Source organism: Lytechinus variegatus, chromosome 1 (genome assembly GCF_018143015.1).
Source record: "Lytechinus variegatus isolate NC3 chromosome 1, Lvar_3.0, whole genome shotgun sequence".
In the NCBI taxonomy this organism is placed as follows: Eukaryota; Metazoa; Echinodermata; class Echinoidea; order Temnopleuroida; family Toxopneustidae; genus Lytechinus; species Lytechinus variegatus.
In genome coordinates, this window is record NC_054740.1 from 86869379 (window position 1) to 86883313 (window position 13935).

At 35.9% G+C, this 13935-nt stretch overlaps 1 protein-coding gene across 1 annotated transcript in view; it reads left to right on the plus strand.

The window, feature by feature from the left end:
- LOC121426499 (hyccin-like) overlaps positions 1-13411 on the plus strand; it is a 39156-nt gene extending 25745 nt beyond the window's left edge. The window contains exons 6-11 of the mRNA XM_041622832.1: positions 2944-3024; positions 5703-5815; positions 6859-6954; positions 7634-7813; positions 8458-8699; positions 9349-13411. Of these exons, the coding sequence (XP_041478766.1) occupies positions 2944-3024; positions 5703-5815; positions 6859-6954; positions 7634-7813; positions 8458-8699; positions 9349-9902 (1266 nt within the window). The 3' untranslated portion in view covers positions 9903-13411. The remainder of the gene's footprint in view (positions 1-2943; positions 3025-5702; positions 5816-6858; positions 6955-7633; positions 7814-8457; positions 8700-9348) is intronic.
- The last annotated feature ends 524 nt before the right edge of the window (positions 13412-13935 follow it).

Genomic DNA, 13935 nt, shown 5'->3' on the forward strand with positions numbered 1-13935 from the left:
TTCAGGCATAAAGCAATTTGCAAGTTGTGGTGACGATCTCAAAATGGGCTCTAACAGAATCCAATAAAATGACCACCAATAGTTAGCATGTGTGCCATATGGCTTTTGAAGAAATTTTGTAATTGCTATAAAGAAATGAGTAAAACAAACAAAGAATTTCAGCAAATGTCAAGCATTTTTCCAAGCATTATTAATATGCTGTCTCACAAATGCTTTACTGTGTTAGTGATCATAAGTGTTGTCAGTTTTCAGCTAAAAAGATTTTATGATTTCAGAAAGAGTACCAGATCTAGATCTATGATAATAGGGTGACAATTATCCTTGATTTTAAAGTTTTTCTCATAAAATAATTTACTGCAACTGCATTCTTCTACCTTTAACATTTACCAAATATTAATAATAGTGCCTTTAAGTAGTTTGTCTGGCTCACACCATCTATACATGTTTAACATTGTTTCCAGGCAAATTATGTTTACTTGTAGTTTGACTTTTCTCTTCTCTCATACTGTATGTTCATTTATTCATTATAATTATAATTCATCATTGCTGATGTCATGTGAAAAAGCTTAGACACCGTTCTCACTACCTTCCTAAAACTAGTTTACTGGAAACTAGTTTAACTTGTAATGAGAATGGCCGAAGTGATCTTAGAAGCAATCTTCCAACCCGGTTAAAGGACAAGTCCACCCCAACAAAAAATTGATTTTAATAAAAAGAGAAAAATTCAACAAGCATAACACTGAAAATTTCATCAAAATCGGATGTAAAATAAGAAAGTTATGGCATTTTAAAGTTTCGCTTATTTTCAACAAAATAGTTATATGAACGAGCCAATTACATCCAAATGAAAGAGTTGATGACATCACTCACTCACTATTTCTTTTGTATTTTATTATATGAAATATGAAATATTTTTATTTTCTCGTCATTGTCTTGTGAAATTAAGTTTCATTCCTCCCTGAACACGTGGAATTCCATTATTTTAACATTTTGTGCTTCAGGCGAGGAGGTCCTAATCGTCAAATTCGTAAAAATTGAAATATTGTATAATTCAAACAATAAAAAACAAAAGAAATAGTGAGTGAGCGACATCATCAACTCTCTCATTTGAATGTAACTGGCTCGTTCATATAACTATTTTGTTGAAAATAAGCGAAACTTTGAAATGTCATAACTTTCTTATTTTACATCCGATTTTGATGAAATTTTCAGCATTGTGCTTGTCTGATTTTTCTCTATTGATTCAAATCAACATTTTTCTGAGGTGGACTTGACCATTAAAAAAACCCTCGCGATGTAGTTTCCAAGATCGCTTTGCCTCGTTAAACTGGTTTTAGCGTAAGTTAGGACACAAGGGATCTTCAGGAAGCAATCTTCGCACATTTTGAGAGCGCAACTGTACACTACACACTGTGTGTATAATGCTTACTATGCGGTTTCGAAACGTGTCACCACAGCGAGAGCGTTCCCATAGCAACAAGATTGCTTTACATGAAGTGATTTTGAAAACCTCTTTCGGGTGAGCAAATGGGAACGCTAACAAAACGATCTTCCAAATTGGTTTCCTCAACCAGTTTCCAGTAAACTAGTTTTAGAAAGTGTAATGAGAACAAGGTCTACATGGTTTGTACCATACATCTCACTGTCCTGAGCTCACGAGACCAGCTAATCTCCAGACACCCTCAAAATAGACTCTTGGTTCATGGTGTGATCAATACTGATTAATTCCCTTCAACTGCTTGCTTATCAAAACCTTCAATCACTGTGAATACTACAGGGGCAATGTCAGTGCATTTCATTTTAATATCATACATGTACAGTATGTTGCTTATTTCTTGTGGCTTACCATTTTGCATTGACTGATGTATAGAAAGGGTTATAGAGTGATGAATTGTGTAAAAAAAATGTATTAAAAATAGAATCACTTCATTGTTACTTCTTAAAGGACAAGTCCACCCCAACAGAAACTTGATTTAAATAAAAAGAGAAAAATTCAACAAGCATAACACTGAAAATTTCATCAAAATCGGATGTAAAATAAGAAAGTTATGGCATTTTAAAGTTTCGCTTATTTTCAACAAAATAGTTATATGAACGAGCCAGTTACATCCACATGAGAGAGTCGATGACATCACTCACTCACTATTTCTTTTGTATTTTATTATATGAAATATGAAATATTTCGATTTTCTCGTCATTGTCATGTGAAATGAAGTTTCATTCCTCTCAGAACACGTGGAATTCCATTATTTTAACATTTTGTGCTTCAGGCAAGGAGGTCCTAATCGTCAAATTCGTAAAAATTGAAATATTGTATAATTCAAACAATAAAAAACAAAAGAAATAGTGAGTGAGTGACATCATCGACTTTCTCATTTGGATGTAACTGGCTCGTTCATATAAATATTTTGTTGAAAATAAGCGAAACTTTGAAATGTCATAACTTTCTTATTTTACATCCGATTTTGATGAAATTTTCAGCATTGTGCTTGTCTGATTTTTCTCTATTGATTCAAATCAACATTTTTCTGAGGTGGACTTGACCTTTAATTCTTCCTCTCTACTCTGTAATCTTACTCCCCTCATCCCTTCCCCTCTATCGTTCATTTTTCTTTCCTTTCCTGCATCTTTCGTCAATTCATTATGATTTTCTTTCTGTTGTGTATTATTCCTGTTCTCCTCGATCATTGTCTTACCTTCCTTTTTCTCCTCTTCCTCCTTTTTACACCCCTCCCTCCCCCTCCTCCACCTCCCCCTTGCCATCCCACTTGCCCCCTCCTCCCCTCCTTCTCCCCTTCTTCCAACAATAATTCAGACTATCTTTTTCAGTGTCTTCAAGTTCACACCTGCATATTAAAGTAATATTGCATAGCTTTACAGATGGATGATATTAGAGTGGTAAATTCATTACCCTTTCTCTCCTCATTATTCCCCAATGTACAGGAGGTTGTAGAAGCTGATGGAACTCCCAGAGCAGAGACATTCACCATTCCAACATTGGCAAGGCCATCAATATTCCATGAGGTATATTCCAAAGGTTATGTTTACCCTAGTGTGGCCAAAGAGTTTGAGAAGGGAGAGGAAAGAAGTTTTTTTTTTTTTAGATTTGTTATTCAAAAGGTTCTTTAGTTCGAAAATGGAATAAAGTTCATGTAGTTCATTTAGTATTAGTTTTGTAAACCTTATTTCATTTTCAAACTATCAAACTTTCCATTTTTTTTCTATGGATCAGCATAGAATCATAAAAAATGCTGTAACTGAGGACCCTGTAAAGGTGGTGTATATTGTAAATATACATGAATCATGATTTTTAATGTTAACACAAAAATAAACAATGCATATGCATGTACATGTACAATGTATGTGCTAATAAAAAGAAAACATAAAATAAGATCATTTGGGCATCAATGTTTAAGTCATGTAGATTCTATTGAGGTTGATACTGCATTGAAATAAGTGGAGCTAAAAGGCTATATGTATTTTTATGGCTTACAAGATATTTTTTGTTTTTAATTTAAAAAAGGTTTGGGACAAGCAGTAGTGGTATTTATGTAGAGAGGCAGGATGCTAATAATATTTCCTATGGTTTTCTGTGTTGTAATGATAATCTACCACATTATCAAGAAAAGCTACCACTGCATGACCTTTCATGAAACACTCACCTGAAGGGTATAATAATCCTAGAAAAAAATGAACATGTGTGTGACAGTGCAGTATTATATTTGAACAACTTCCAAATTAATCAAATATACATATTTTGGAGTACAAAATTTGACATTTCATATTCAGGGTTTTTTTTTGAATGGGCAATTTGTTCTACACCTTAAATACATGACTGTGTGAGCTCAGGTTTGGTCCAATATTAATGCAATGTAAATCCTAATTGTGATTCCAAGGCATCATTATATTTGGCCTGTTACTGGTCCGGGCATGCATGGGCACACTTCAAATCGACCTTAACTTCTTTGATCGAAATGTGCAGTACAGCAGTGGCACGTCTTTGAACAAGGGAGAATGAAAGGTAGTCCTTCAACACTATGCAATGGTATCCATTTACTGTTTTCCATCTTCAGAAAATTTCAAAATGCTTCCTTCGATTAGTCTTCCTGCACAGACCCTTGGGCCCGTATTCTGAAGTCAGGTTTAAATTACCGTAAGTAACTGTGTATTACCCGCACCTTTTTCTCGGCGGGATAGAAGCAAAAGTCGGGGTGCGGTTTATACACGGTGACGGGTCTGAGCCAGCCCGCCATTACCCCTCCTGTACATGTACGATGTCTGCCAGTTCACAACACATCGAGTGGCCGGGCATAGCCGCCCAGGCAATGTCGTTTAGAGGGGTATGAGCCGCGGGTAATGGGAAGCGATTATTGCAATATTAATTAAATGTTGTCCATAACAAACGCACCCACCTTCATGACATTAATTTTGACTTTATTCTCGATTCAAAGTAGTGAAGTTCCCTGGCTAATTTGAAAGAGACGCCAAGCATACTCGGTAATATTTTGTCACCGCTGAGCGAGAGTTGAGTGAGCTTAGAGATTGCGTTGTAATGTGGTTGTAGTCCGACTTAAGCTGGCGCTATTCGCCGCGCCAGCTTGGTTTTTTCCTTCCTGTTATTGTTTGCTTTTCATATACCATGTAAACCACGCACGAGAGAGACGGCACGAAGCCGTAAAAAACAACTGGAAAAAATGTCAATTTCTTTGTTTCTTGAACCTTCCTATAATCCCGTATCCAAAATTCATGCTAAGACATCAAATTTCTGAAAGTGATTGTGAGATTGTGATGCAAGAAATATGAATGTTTCTTCCTCCTACGCTGGGAAAGGCACAGATCATAATTTGATAAGATGTACTGGCATGACTTGTACTGTATCGTAGTTTGCAATGTAATGGCAGTGCTAGCTGTGTGTTTACACTGTGACTGTGAGGTGAGCGAGTGTGTAAGTTGCCAATATTGTCGGGACCGTTCTTTCTTTCTAACATTTGTAGATGAATTGATCAAGAACAGCATATTTCTGCATACCGGTAATCTCTTTGGATACTTTGAAATCTTAAAAACTTAGATTTTGTTTCTTCATACCTCAAATATGCATGTAAATGTGAGAAGATTTTTTTTTTTTTTTCTTTTTAGTCCAAAGTTGGGGGTGCAGTTAATACACCGTTACTTACGGTAAACCCTTGGTTTAAAGTTGTCATTTCAGTATGGACAGCCAATTGTTACATAAATTACTAACAGTAGAGATATTATATTTCAGCTCATTTGACTCTCAAATCATTCATAATTATCTAGGAAGTATAAATAGATGATTGTCTTCACCATCGATGAATCAGGAAAGAGTGCAGTAAACATAAGAAACATGCAACTTAATAAAAAAAATGACATTTTTGGCTTCCCTTACTGTTATTTTAGCACAGAGTTAGGTCTAAGTTAAATCTGACTTCAGAATGCAGGCCTTGTTGTTTGCAATTCGCATACTGCATAATGCAAAGTCTGAAGTGGTGAGACTAGATTCATGAGGTATAATGGCTTGCTGTTATTTGACAAGGACAGAGCCTATGGAGTCTAGTCTTCACTCTAGCCCTGTTATTGATTGAAGTGTCAAATATGAGACTCTGCTTGTAAACTAACCTCCGATATACATGTACATCTAGAATATATATTAATGGTTTGGTCATTCTTGTTGAATCTCCCTGTAGCCGATGAGTCCATTGTCACTGTCTGATAACATTCTTCTCAGTCATCAGAACGATCATACCGTGCTCACCAGAGGACCTCTTCCACAGATCAGTACTGTCAACGGTCAGAACAGGTACAGTAGAATCCTCATCTACTTTAGCCATTGCTATTTCGTGGATAATACCATGTCCGGGCCCTGCTGCAGAAAAGCTACTGTTATGGTTAGGTCTACATGTAATTATGGTAACTTTCCCATAATGGTAACTTCCATTGTAATGATGTCAAAAGGCAATGGTATACTGGCTGTAGTTGGGTTTTATAATGTGAAGACTTTTTATTGAAGAAATTATTACTGTAACAAAAAAGGGAATCTTAATACCCTGTACAGTCACAATAGAGAGTCTCATTTAGATTTTCAAAATATTTGTTGTTTCTGTTGTTATATTAGTGTCTAACCATGGTCAGAAAGAAAATGTTTCCTTCAAAACGTTAGGAATACCTGCTGATTTAAGTCTGCTCATAATTTGTTATATTTACGTTTTATTTATTCCATTTGCCTTGTTTTATTTTCAATGACCTTTTCCTATTTCCTCATGAATTATTGGTTTTGTGATAAACAAGCAAGTACTCCCGGAACAATGTGAGCATTTTACAATTTCCTGTGCATGTATTATATGCAGAAAGGAATACTGATTATTAACTAAATATTCGTGCCATGAAGGAGTTAGATGGAAGCACCTTGTACCTTGTGCTGAAGATAAGTTCTCATGTTTATCTTGCTTTTTTTGCCCAATTTTGTCCAATTGCCATTTGGTCTAACTATCACTTGGTCCTATACCATGCACATGCCCTCACTCTCATTTAGTCTAATGCCCAGGTGGTCTAATGACACTTTAATTACATGAAAATTTGGTTCATAAACAGTTCATACTTGCGTATGCTACTAAGTGATATTTAATAGACGAAATAGGCATTTTAGTGTAAATGGAAATTAGACCAAATGGAATAGTAGACATATTGGTTTTAAACAAAATAGTAATAAATCATGTGGGATGAGACAAAGTGGACAAAGTAGGTATAGACCAAATGGCAATTTGCCCTCTTTGTCAGCTGGTTTCACAATGAAGCACAACCTTATACCTGAATAAATCTTATAACCTTTCTTGTATTCCCCAGGGGTAGTATCATATGTCATGTACTGGCCCAGTATAATGCTGATATAGGCTTCCTCTCTTCACTCTCACTTCAGTCCATGTGTGCAGTCTATTCAAGGTAATTATCCTGGTTTTCAGACCATTGGCTTCACTTAAAGGGCAAACCCACTGTTTTGATGGAAAAGAAATACGAAGGGGAGAAATGTACTTATACATGTCTTGGTGACAGTATTACATGTAGAAAGGTCTGATTATTGAAGTATTGAGTTACAAATTCTGTCAGACACCAGCCAGTTTGGTCATGATTGACAAGTATCTTTTATACTTTAAATGAGATCAAATCTGAAGAGATTTTTATTGGTTTGCAGTTTATAAAATTGTATTATAACAACTGTGAGAATCAATGAAGGTAAATAAAAGAAGATTAAACTCAATTTTCAGATTTAAAAAGTTTGGAGACCATACCTATGTTACAAGTTTGTTATGGATATATAGCCTACACGTATGTTTTAGCCAAGACTTGTTTTAATGCAAGCTCATTGTAAATGAAAAATACATTGTGTTACAATCATGATAACAGCTACATGTATGAATCGATTCAAAATGAAGTGTATGGTAACCTAACTGGGGGGTTAACTGCTTTGCCTGTATTTTTTATAATACATGCATGTATACTTATAGTACATTCCTCTTGTCCAGTATGATGAGCAGGTTAATTAAATTTCTGTATAGCTTGTATCTGAATTACTTGATGAACATTGACACTTTTAATACTTTTCTATTTTCTTGATCTGCAGACTTGCCCTGACTGGATTTAGTAACAGCATTCCAGGTCATCCACCTTCCTCCACCTCATCATCATCATCAGGTCAAAGGTCAAAGAGCACTGACCTTCATCTTAACCTTCACAACCATCCCAGGATACCCCTGACACCCAATATCCTCCTAGAGATGATGACGGGGGTCTATTTTGCAATGTAAGACTTTTCTCCTTCTTATTGCAGATGAACATGACTTTGATGTTGTAACGATCACAAAATGATTTTGAACAGAATCTACCAAAATGAACTACCCAAGTGATTGCATATATCATATAATACTATGTGCCAAATGATTTTACCTTGTAGTCATTTCCCCTGAAGTCCTCCGCCAGGAAGAATTAATCAGGGGTCATATTCTGAAAATTCTTTTATTTTTTCTTGTAACTTTTTTTGTAACATTCACTGAGCGCTCATGATGGAATCATTTTCCTGGTATCTCATCGCTATTAGCTGTACATTTTTAAAAGGCTGCAGACAGAACTTTCATGAGATCTTTTCTCATGTGACCACAAATGAATTTGTTAAGCAAAATTATTCCCATCATGATGTCAGTGTTAAATTATGTGTAATGTTAAAAATGGCTCGTAAATTTTTCTGTGTACAAAATGAAATATGGAGATTACAAGGTATTATGAAAATTCTCTTTTCTTTTTTAAATGTTAACTTCCTTGGGAAATACAATGAAAAAATACAAGGGGCAGAGGGCTCTTGTAACTTATTGTTGCAGGTGATATTTCTCGGTCAAAAGTAGACAAATGAATAGATTTGAGAGCTTTTTGTTGTTTCCCATTTTATGTCAGGTTCAATGGGCATGCTACAGCAGCCACTCAAGCTCTTGAAGACATCCACTTCAGGGCAAGCTACGAGCTCTATCCAGAGGTCCTTCTGGTTACCAACGCCATCAAGAACTCCCTGGAGACTAATCCCTCGGGTCGTCCTAGCGATGGACCCGTCGGTATCAACATTGCAGTCACTCCAGCATCCCCTGTGGTTAAGAGAGCGGCTATCACAAATGCATCCTTCAAAAATAGGAGAAATAAAGGTATGCTGACTCATGACTCTATAATGGTAGTGGGTACTACTCAGCTATGGTCAATTATAATGTTCTATGGTTATGTGATTCTGGTCGTTAGGTGGTCAATTATGCTAGGAATATCCAATACGAGGGCCATTTCTTTCAGTTACACCAAGAAGCTGTTCACTTATTGGATAAACATTGCTCCAAGTGAGTTGATATATAGCTTTTAATATAACTACCTATTATTGATATCACAGTGTAATTGATCTTCATTAAATATAAAGGGGAACAAATTCCTACATTGGAAGACAAATCTCTCCAAATGAATTTGAATAACATTTTGCTGAGGATGAGACAAGCTGAAATGTCTTGTGCCATGTCTAAAATCATATTATCTGTTCAATGTAGATGTAATATGTTTAGTTCGTATTCTAGATTTTTGGTTACATTTATTTTACTGGCACTGTGCATACAGGTTGAATTCAGTCTATGACTGCTAGTCATAATTTTGCAATAAATCTTGATTTCCAGCAATTTTTGTGCTCCCATTGTTGTCAACCCCCCCCCCTCAATTTTTTTTTTTTTTTTAATAGGGATGATCTTTGTTTATGCCTCTTGAAAACTTATTTGGAAATTGTTGGATTATAATTGTTCTTTTGTATATCTTCTTCAGCTGATACACCAACTACCACAACCATTACAGTCATGATTGAAGGAGTGGAGAAGGGTGACAGGAGACTTCCAAGAAGTGCAGAGAAAATCGTAGTCCGGAAAACAAATTCTGATCATGTGACAGACGATCAGCGGTCACCACGTAGCCATGGAAACAAGGACTTTCGTGAAAACGGCACCGAGCCCGACGAGTCTCATCCGTTGATCAAACAAAGGACCAGTAGAAGCCTTGAGGCTCTGGAACTCAAGAACATCTCAAACTTGACTCTTACGACAAATGGCAAGAGCATGGAGAGTTCATCACACAGTGACACACATTCTGCAAGGACTTCACCATCGTCCAAGTTCACACCTTACAGTAGGTCACTGTCGAAGGAAAATTTGCATGGATCGGAGGACAACCTGATAAGTGGGGAGGTATCTCCAACAGAGAAGACTGGACTTATGGATGGTTTACGGGTGAGATACTCTGGAGTAAATGGAGGACAGAATTCTAATAGCAACAGTAGTGGGGCAGGCAGCCGGAATAGCACAAGTTATGAGACGACACTATGATGAAGTACCTTTTATTAGTTTGGGATTTAAGAAAATGATTAAATGAACGACAATATTTTTTTTTCTGTACAACACACAGATTTGAATTCTTGTTGGACTGTACTGGAGAGTTATGTGAAGACTTCCTATCAACGCTGTCATTCCAAAGGATAACACTGAGATTGAAATGGAAAAATGTCAACTCATGAATGTATCTTTTAGAAGAGATTCAATCTTGTTTATCATGATTTTAAATAATGTTTAATATCACAATATAAGTATTGATGTAGGTCAACATGACAGAAATCTAGTAAAAACTGTGCAAAACACTAGCATTACTTCAACTAACTCCATGGATATTGTTTAAATAATCTTTGTCCACCAAAATTTTTTTTAAAAATACCATTCAGATAGAACAAGGGATGGACCCTTCTGGTTCAATACATGGTCACATTTCTGTCGGCTTCTGCATGGCCTTAATCCCAGGCATGTGTACCATGTCTGTGGGAAAAAACTGTTATCCAGCGGCCTTGTGACTCAAAACTCCCAAACGTAGATCCACCAGACTGACCTGAAGAATGCATTTTGTAGGTTTATATCTAGTAGTATGTGACCAGCGACCCCAACACCAATAATAAGTTGCCAAAATAAATTTTCAGATTTTTATTAAAATTTGAAGTTTGGGGTTCACTCAAGCATGAGATGTGCTCACAGTGCAACTTCCAAGCAGTTCTCATAAGAACTTGTGTCAACGAAAGTCTTGTTATCTTGTGTTATATTCAATTTTTACAACTGGAAATTTTGAAAGTATGACAAAAGAGAATAACATTTTCAGATTAGTTCATTTACTTTTTCTTCTTTTGTGCCATTTCTAGAGAGCCCTCGCCGGTGACTTATTGTTTGTTTTGCAGTGGCTGGTCTCATTTGTTGTCACTTGACTCTGAAAGTTTTGATACTATGTAGGTGTAGGATAAAGACAGGTCAAATCTGTTCATGTGTGAACAGTCTTTCTACGTACAATCATTTTTTTTTTTTCAATTTATAAAGTGTTGCAAAGTGAGTGTCATTGGCTCCCTGTTAAGGTTGCTGATGCTTAACGTGTTTGTTTGGAGTCTGTTGCCATTTGGACCATGAAAATCTAATAACAGTGTGAATACATGTAGGTCCTCTGCCATGGCTGTTTTACAGCAATGCATTTTTTTAACACTGGTGTGAAAAGGTGTGTGATGGCATTTCTGTGCTGTAGGCAGCAGTGTGAACAGACTCTCAAAGTCATGTATTTGTTTATGTTGTTAATCATCCCATTGCTTCCAATAAGATTTATATATACATGTACATATACACTATATACGCTGATTTCCAAAGCAATTATTGTTATCTTTCAATCTTTCTAACCTGCACAGTCTATCTGAAGGCAGAGAGACAGGTTGTATGGTGCAGCGATTCCGTCTCAGGGTGAAATAGAAGTAGATATTGATTGACATTCTTTAGAGGAACTCTATATTATGAACAATTATCATACATTTTAATAGTACAGAGAGAGGAGCTTTTGTTACATGCAGACCTCTTCATGTATGCTTTGTTATGCTGCCAGGGGCTTGTTGCATAAAACCATGGACCTACTAGAGATGGACACTTATTGAAAAGTTTTCGAATTCACTAGCATATGCTCTGAATAACATTCTCTTCATTTTTTCTACTTTCATCCTACCATGTTCCGCTGTCAATGAGGCCACAAGTTAAAAAAGGCAGTTGGTGATTAGACCTTGATATTGCACAATCTGTATGCGCAGAAGATATCACTTATGAATCCTGGAAGATTGATGTGCATTTCTGTTTTACCATTGGCAATCTTAGTTCCGTGTGTTTTATTTGGGAAAATGTACGTGTATGCATATTTTAAGATAGAGGCAATATTTTGATTGTCTATCATGTATAATCCCATTTTTCCAATTTTCCTCCTAATATTCAAGAGATAATGGCTCTTATCGTGTAGAGAGCAGTATCTCTTAATGTTTTTTAAGTCATTATGTGCATGCGAATTGAATAATAACATATTTTATTCACAAAATGGTTTGCTTCTTAATTTTTCTGCTTCAAACCTAAAGCATGTTGATTGAAAAGCATTTTCTAATACAGGGCATCATCCAACAAAACCAAAACCAGGAAAGCTGTGCCTTTGTAAATAATCAGATTACGCCTTGGTATTCGCTATTGACAAATCACCTGTATGTTCTCATTAAGATGCATATAACACTAGGCGGCAGATCTTGTTCAATCAAAGAAATGAGTCGCGTTGAATGTCCATCTCTAGTAGGTCCATGATAAAACTTTTACTAAAAAAAAATTGTGCAAAAAAAATGTTTTTATTACATGCATCAGGCCCCAGGATAGTTTTATTTTCAAAATTGTGTTGCACTATTCAAGCTCTGAGTAGGGTATAAATCATTGACTGTGTAGGAGATATGCATGGATCCATATTTCATTAGAACAGCCACAAAGATTGGTTAAAATCATGAATGTAGACTGCTTAAATGCAATTTCGTATAGTATTTCATTACATATCTGTGGCTTGGTACATGTACTTGGTGTTACCAGACATTACAAGGAAATTGATTGAAAGAAGTATCATTTAAATTAAGTTTCATATCACTTTGCATGTTTCGCTTGACATTACCTGTGATATACATGTAGGTACTATGTTTCACATAGACACTATCGATCTAGCATTGTTTGTATTTTATGTAGAGTTTATCATGTATTTATGCCATAGTGTGAATGATTTATTGGAAAATGCTACATTCTGATTTGATATTAAGTAAACTAGTACAAAATGTCTAGATGTATATATTTTCATTTCATATATAATATTAAAAAGCATTGATTTCTTGGCAGACACCAAATTCATGCACGAAGAAAAAAAGAATACTGATGCAAAAAAAATCTCTGGTAAAAAGTCACAGCTGGGCTGGAAATTATAAGTGTAATCTATCAATTTTGAAGACAGAGAATATGATTTCAGTACTCTTCGGTGAGGGAGGGGGTAATAGATGTTGAAGATTTGTACATGATGTCTTACATATAATGGATGAACAGGTGATTTTGTAATTCCTAACATTATTCTAACCTTCAATTATAATGATTTTACTTGTTAGAACTTTCGGGTTTAAGGCAAAATGTGATTTAGTAAGAATCATGTTGTATCAGATCACATAATGTACACTGGGCTTGAAATTCATGTCTTTTGAAATGCACAAATTATAATTACTTGTTGAAAGACTCATCCTCTGTAAATAAGTTTGGTAGTCCTCCGACCAAGCTAATAATCGATCCCAAGTACTTGACGTTCTGTTCGGCGGTCGATTCATCAAGTTTGCGATGAAGATAGAGACTGAACTTTTGGAGGAAGTTATCTGATGCAGTCACTTGAAATTAAATACAAAGTTAGGACTAGAGTTTTAATTATATTTCTGTGAAAAGTTTTATTAGAGAAATATTAAATACTTTTCAGAATTCAAGGTCTATGAAAACGATTTACTGACCCAGACAGAAGATGATCGAGGGTATTTGTTTTCCAGTTCATTGCGACTTAGCCGTGAACCCGAATAGCCTGGTGGTTGAGTCGCTGCCCGGCAAGCCGTAGATGACAGGTTCAAATCCCACTGGTTCCAATTTTTTCTGACTTATGAGTTTCATTTCAGATCGAGCATGCGATCTTAAACACATAGGAGTAATGCTGAAAAAATGTGTTCACAAATTATTATTACAGTACCTCCTAATAACCCTAAAAAGAATGGGGGGCTGATTCAGCCCCCCCCCCCCCTCGACATTTTTCATGATAAATCCGCCGCTCGAACCGCATCGCTCGACAACTTTTTACTTTCAAGTCTCGCGCAACTTTTGAGACCAATATAACGCATCATTTCGTAAGTGCATGCAGACCCAAAATTAATCAAAAACATGAATTTGTGTACAAATCCAATACACATAGTGTTTTCAGCCAAAATTCATAAAATGTACCATTATTTTGCCTTTTATTGCAAAAATCAATTAA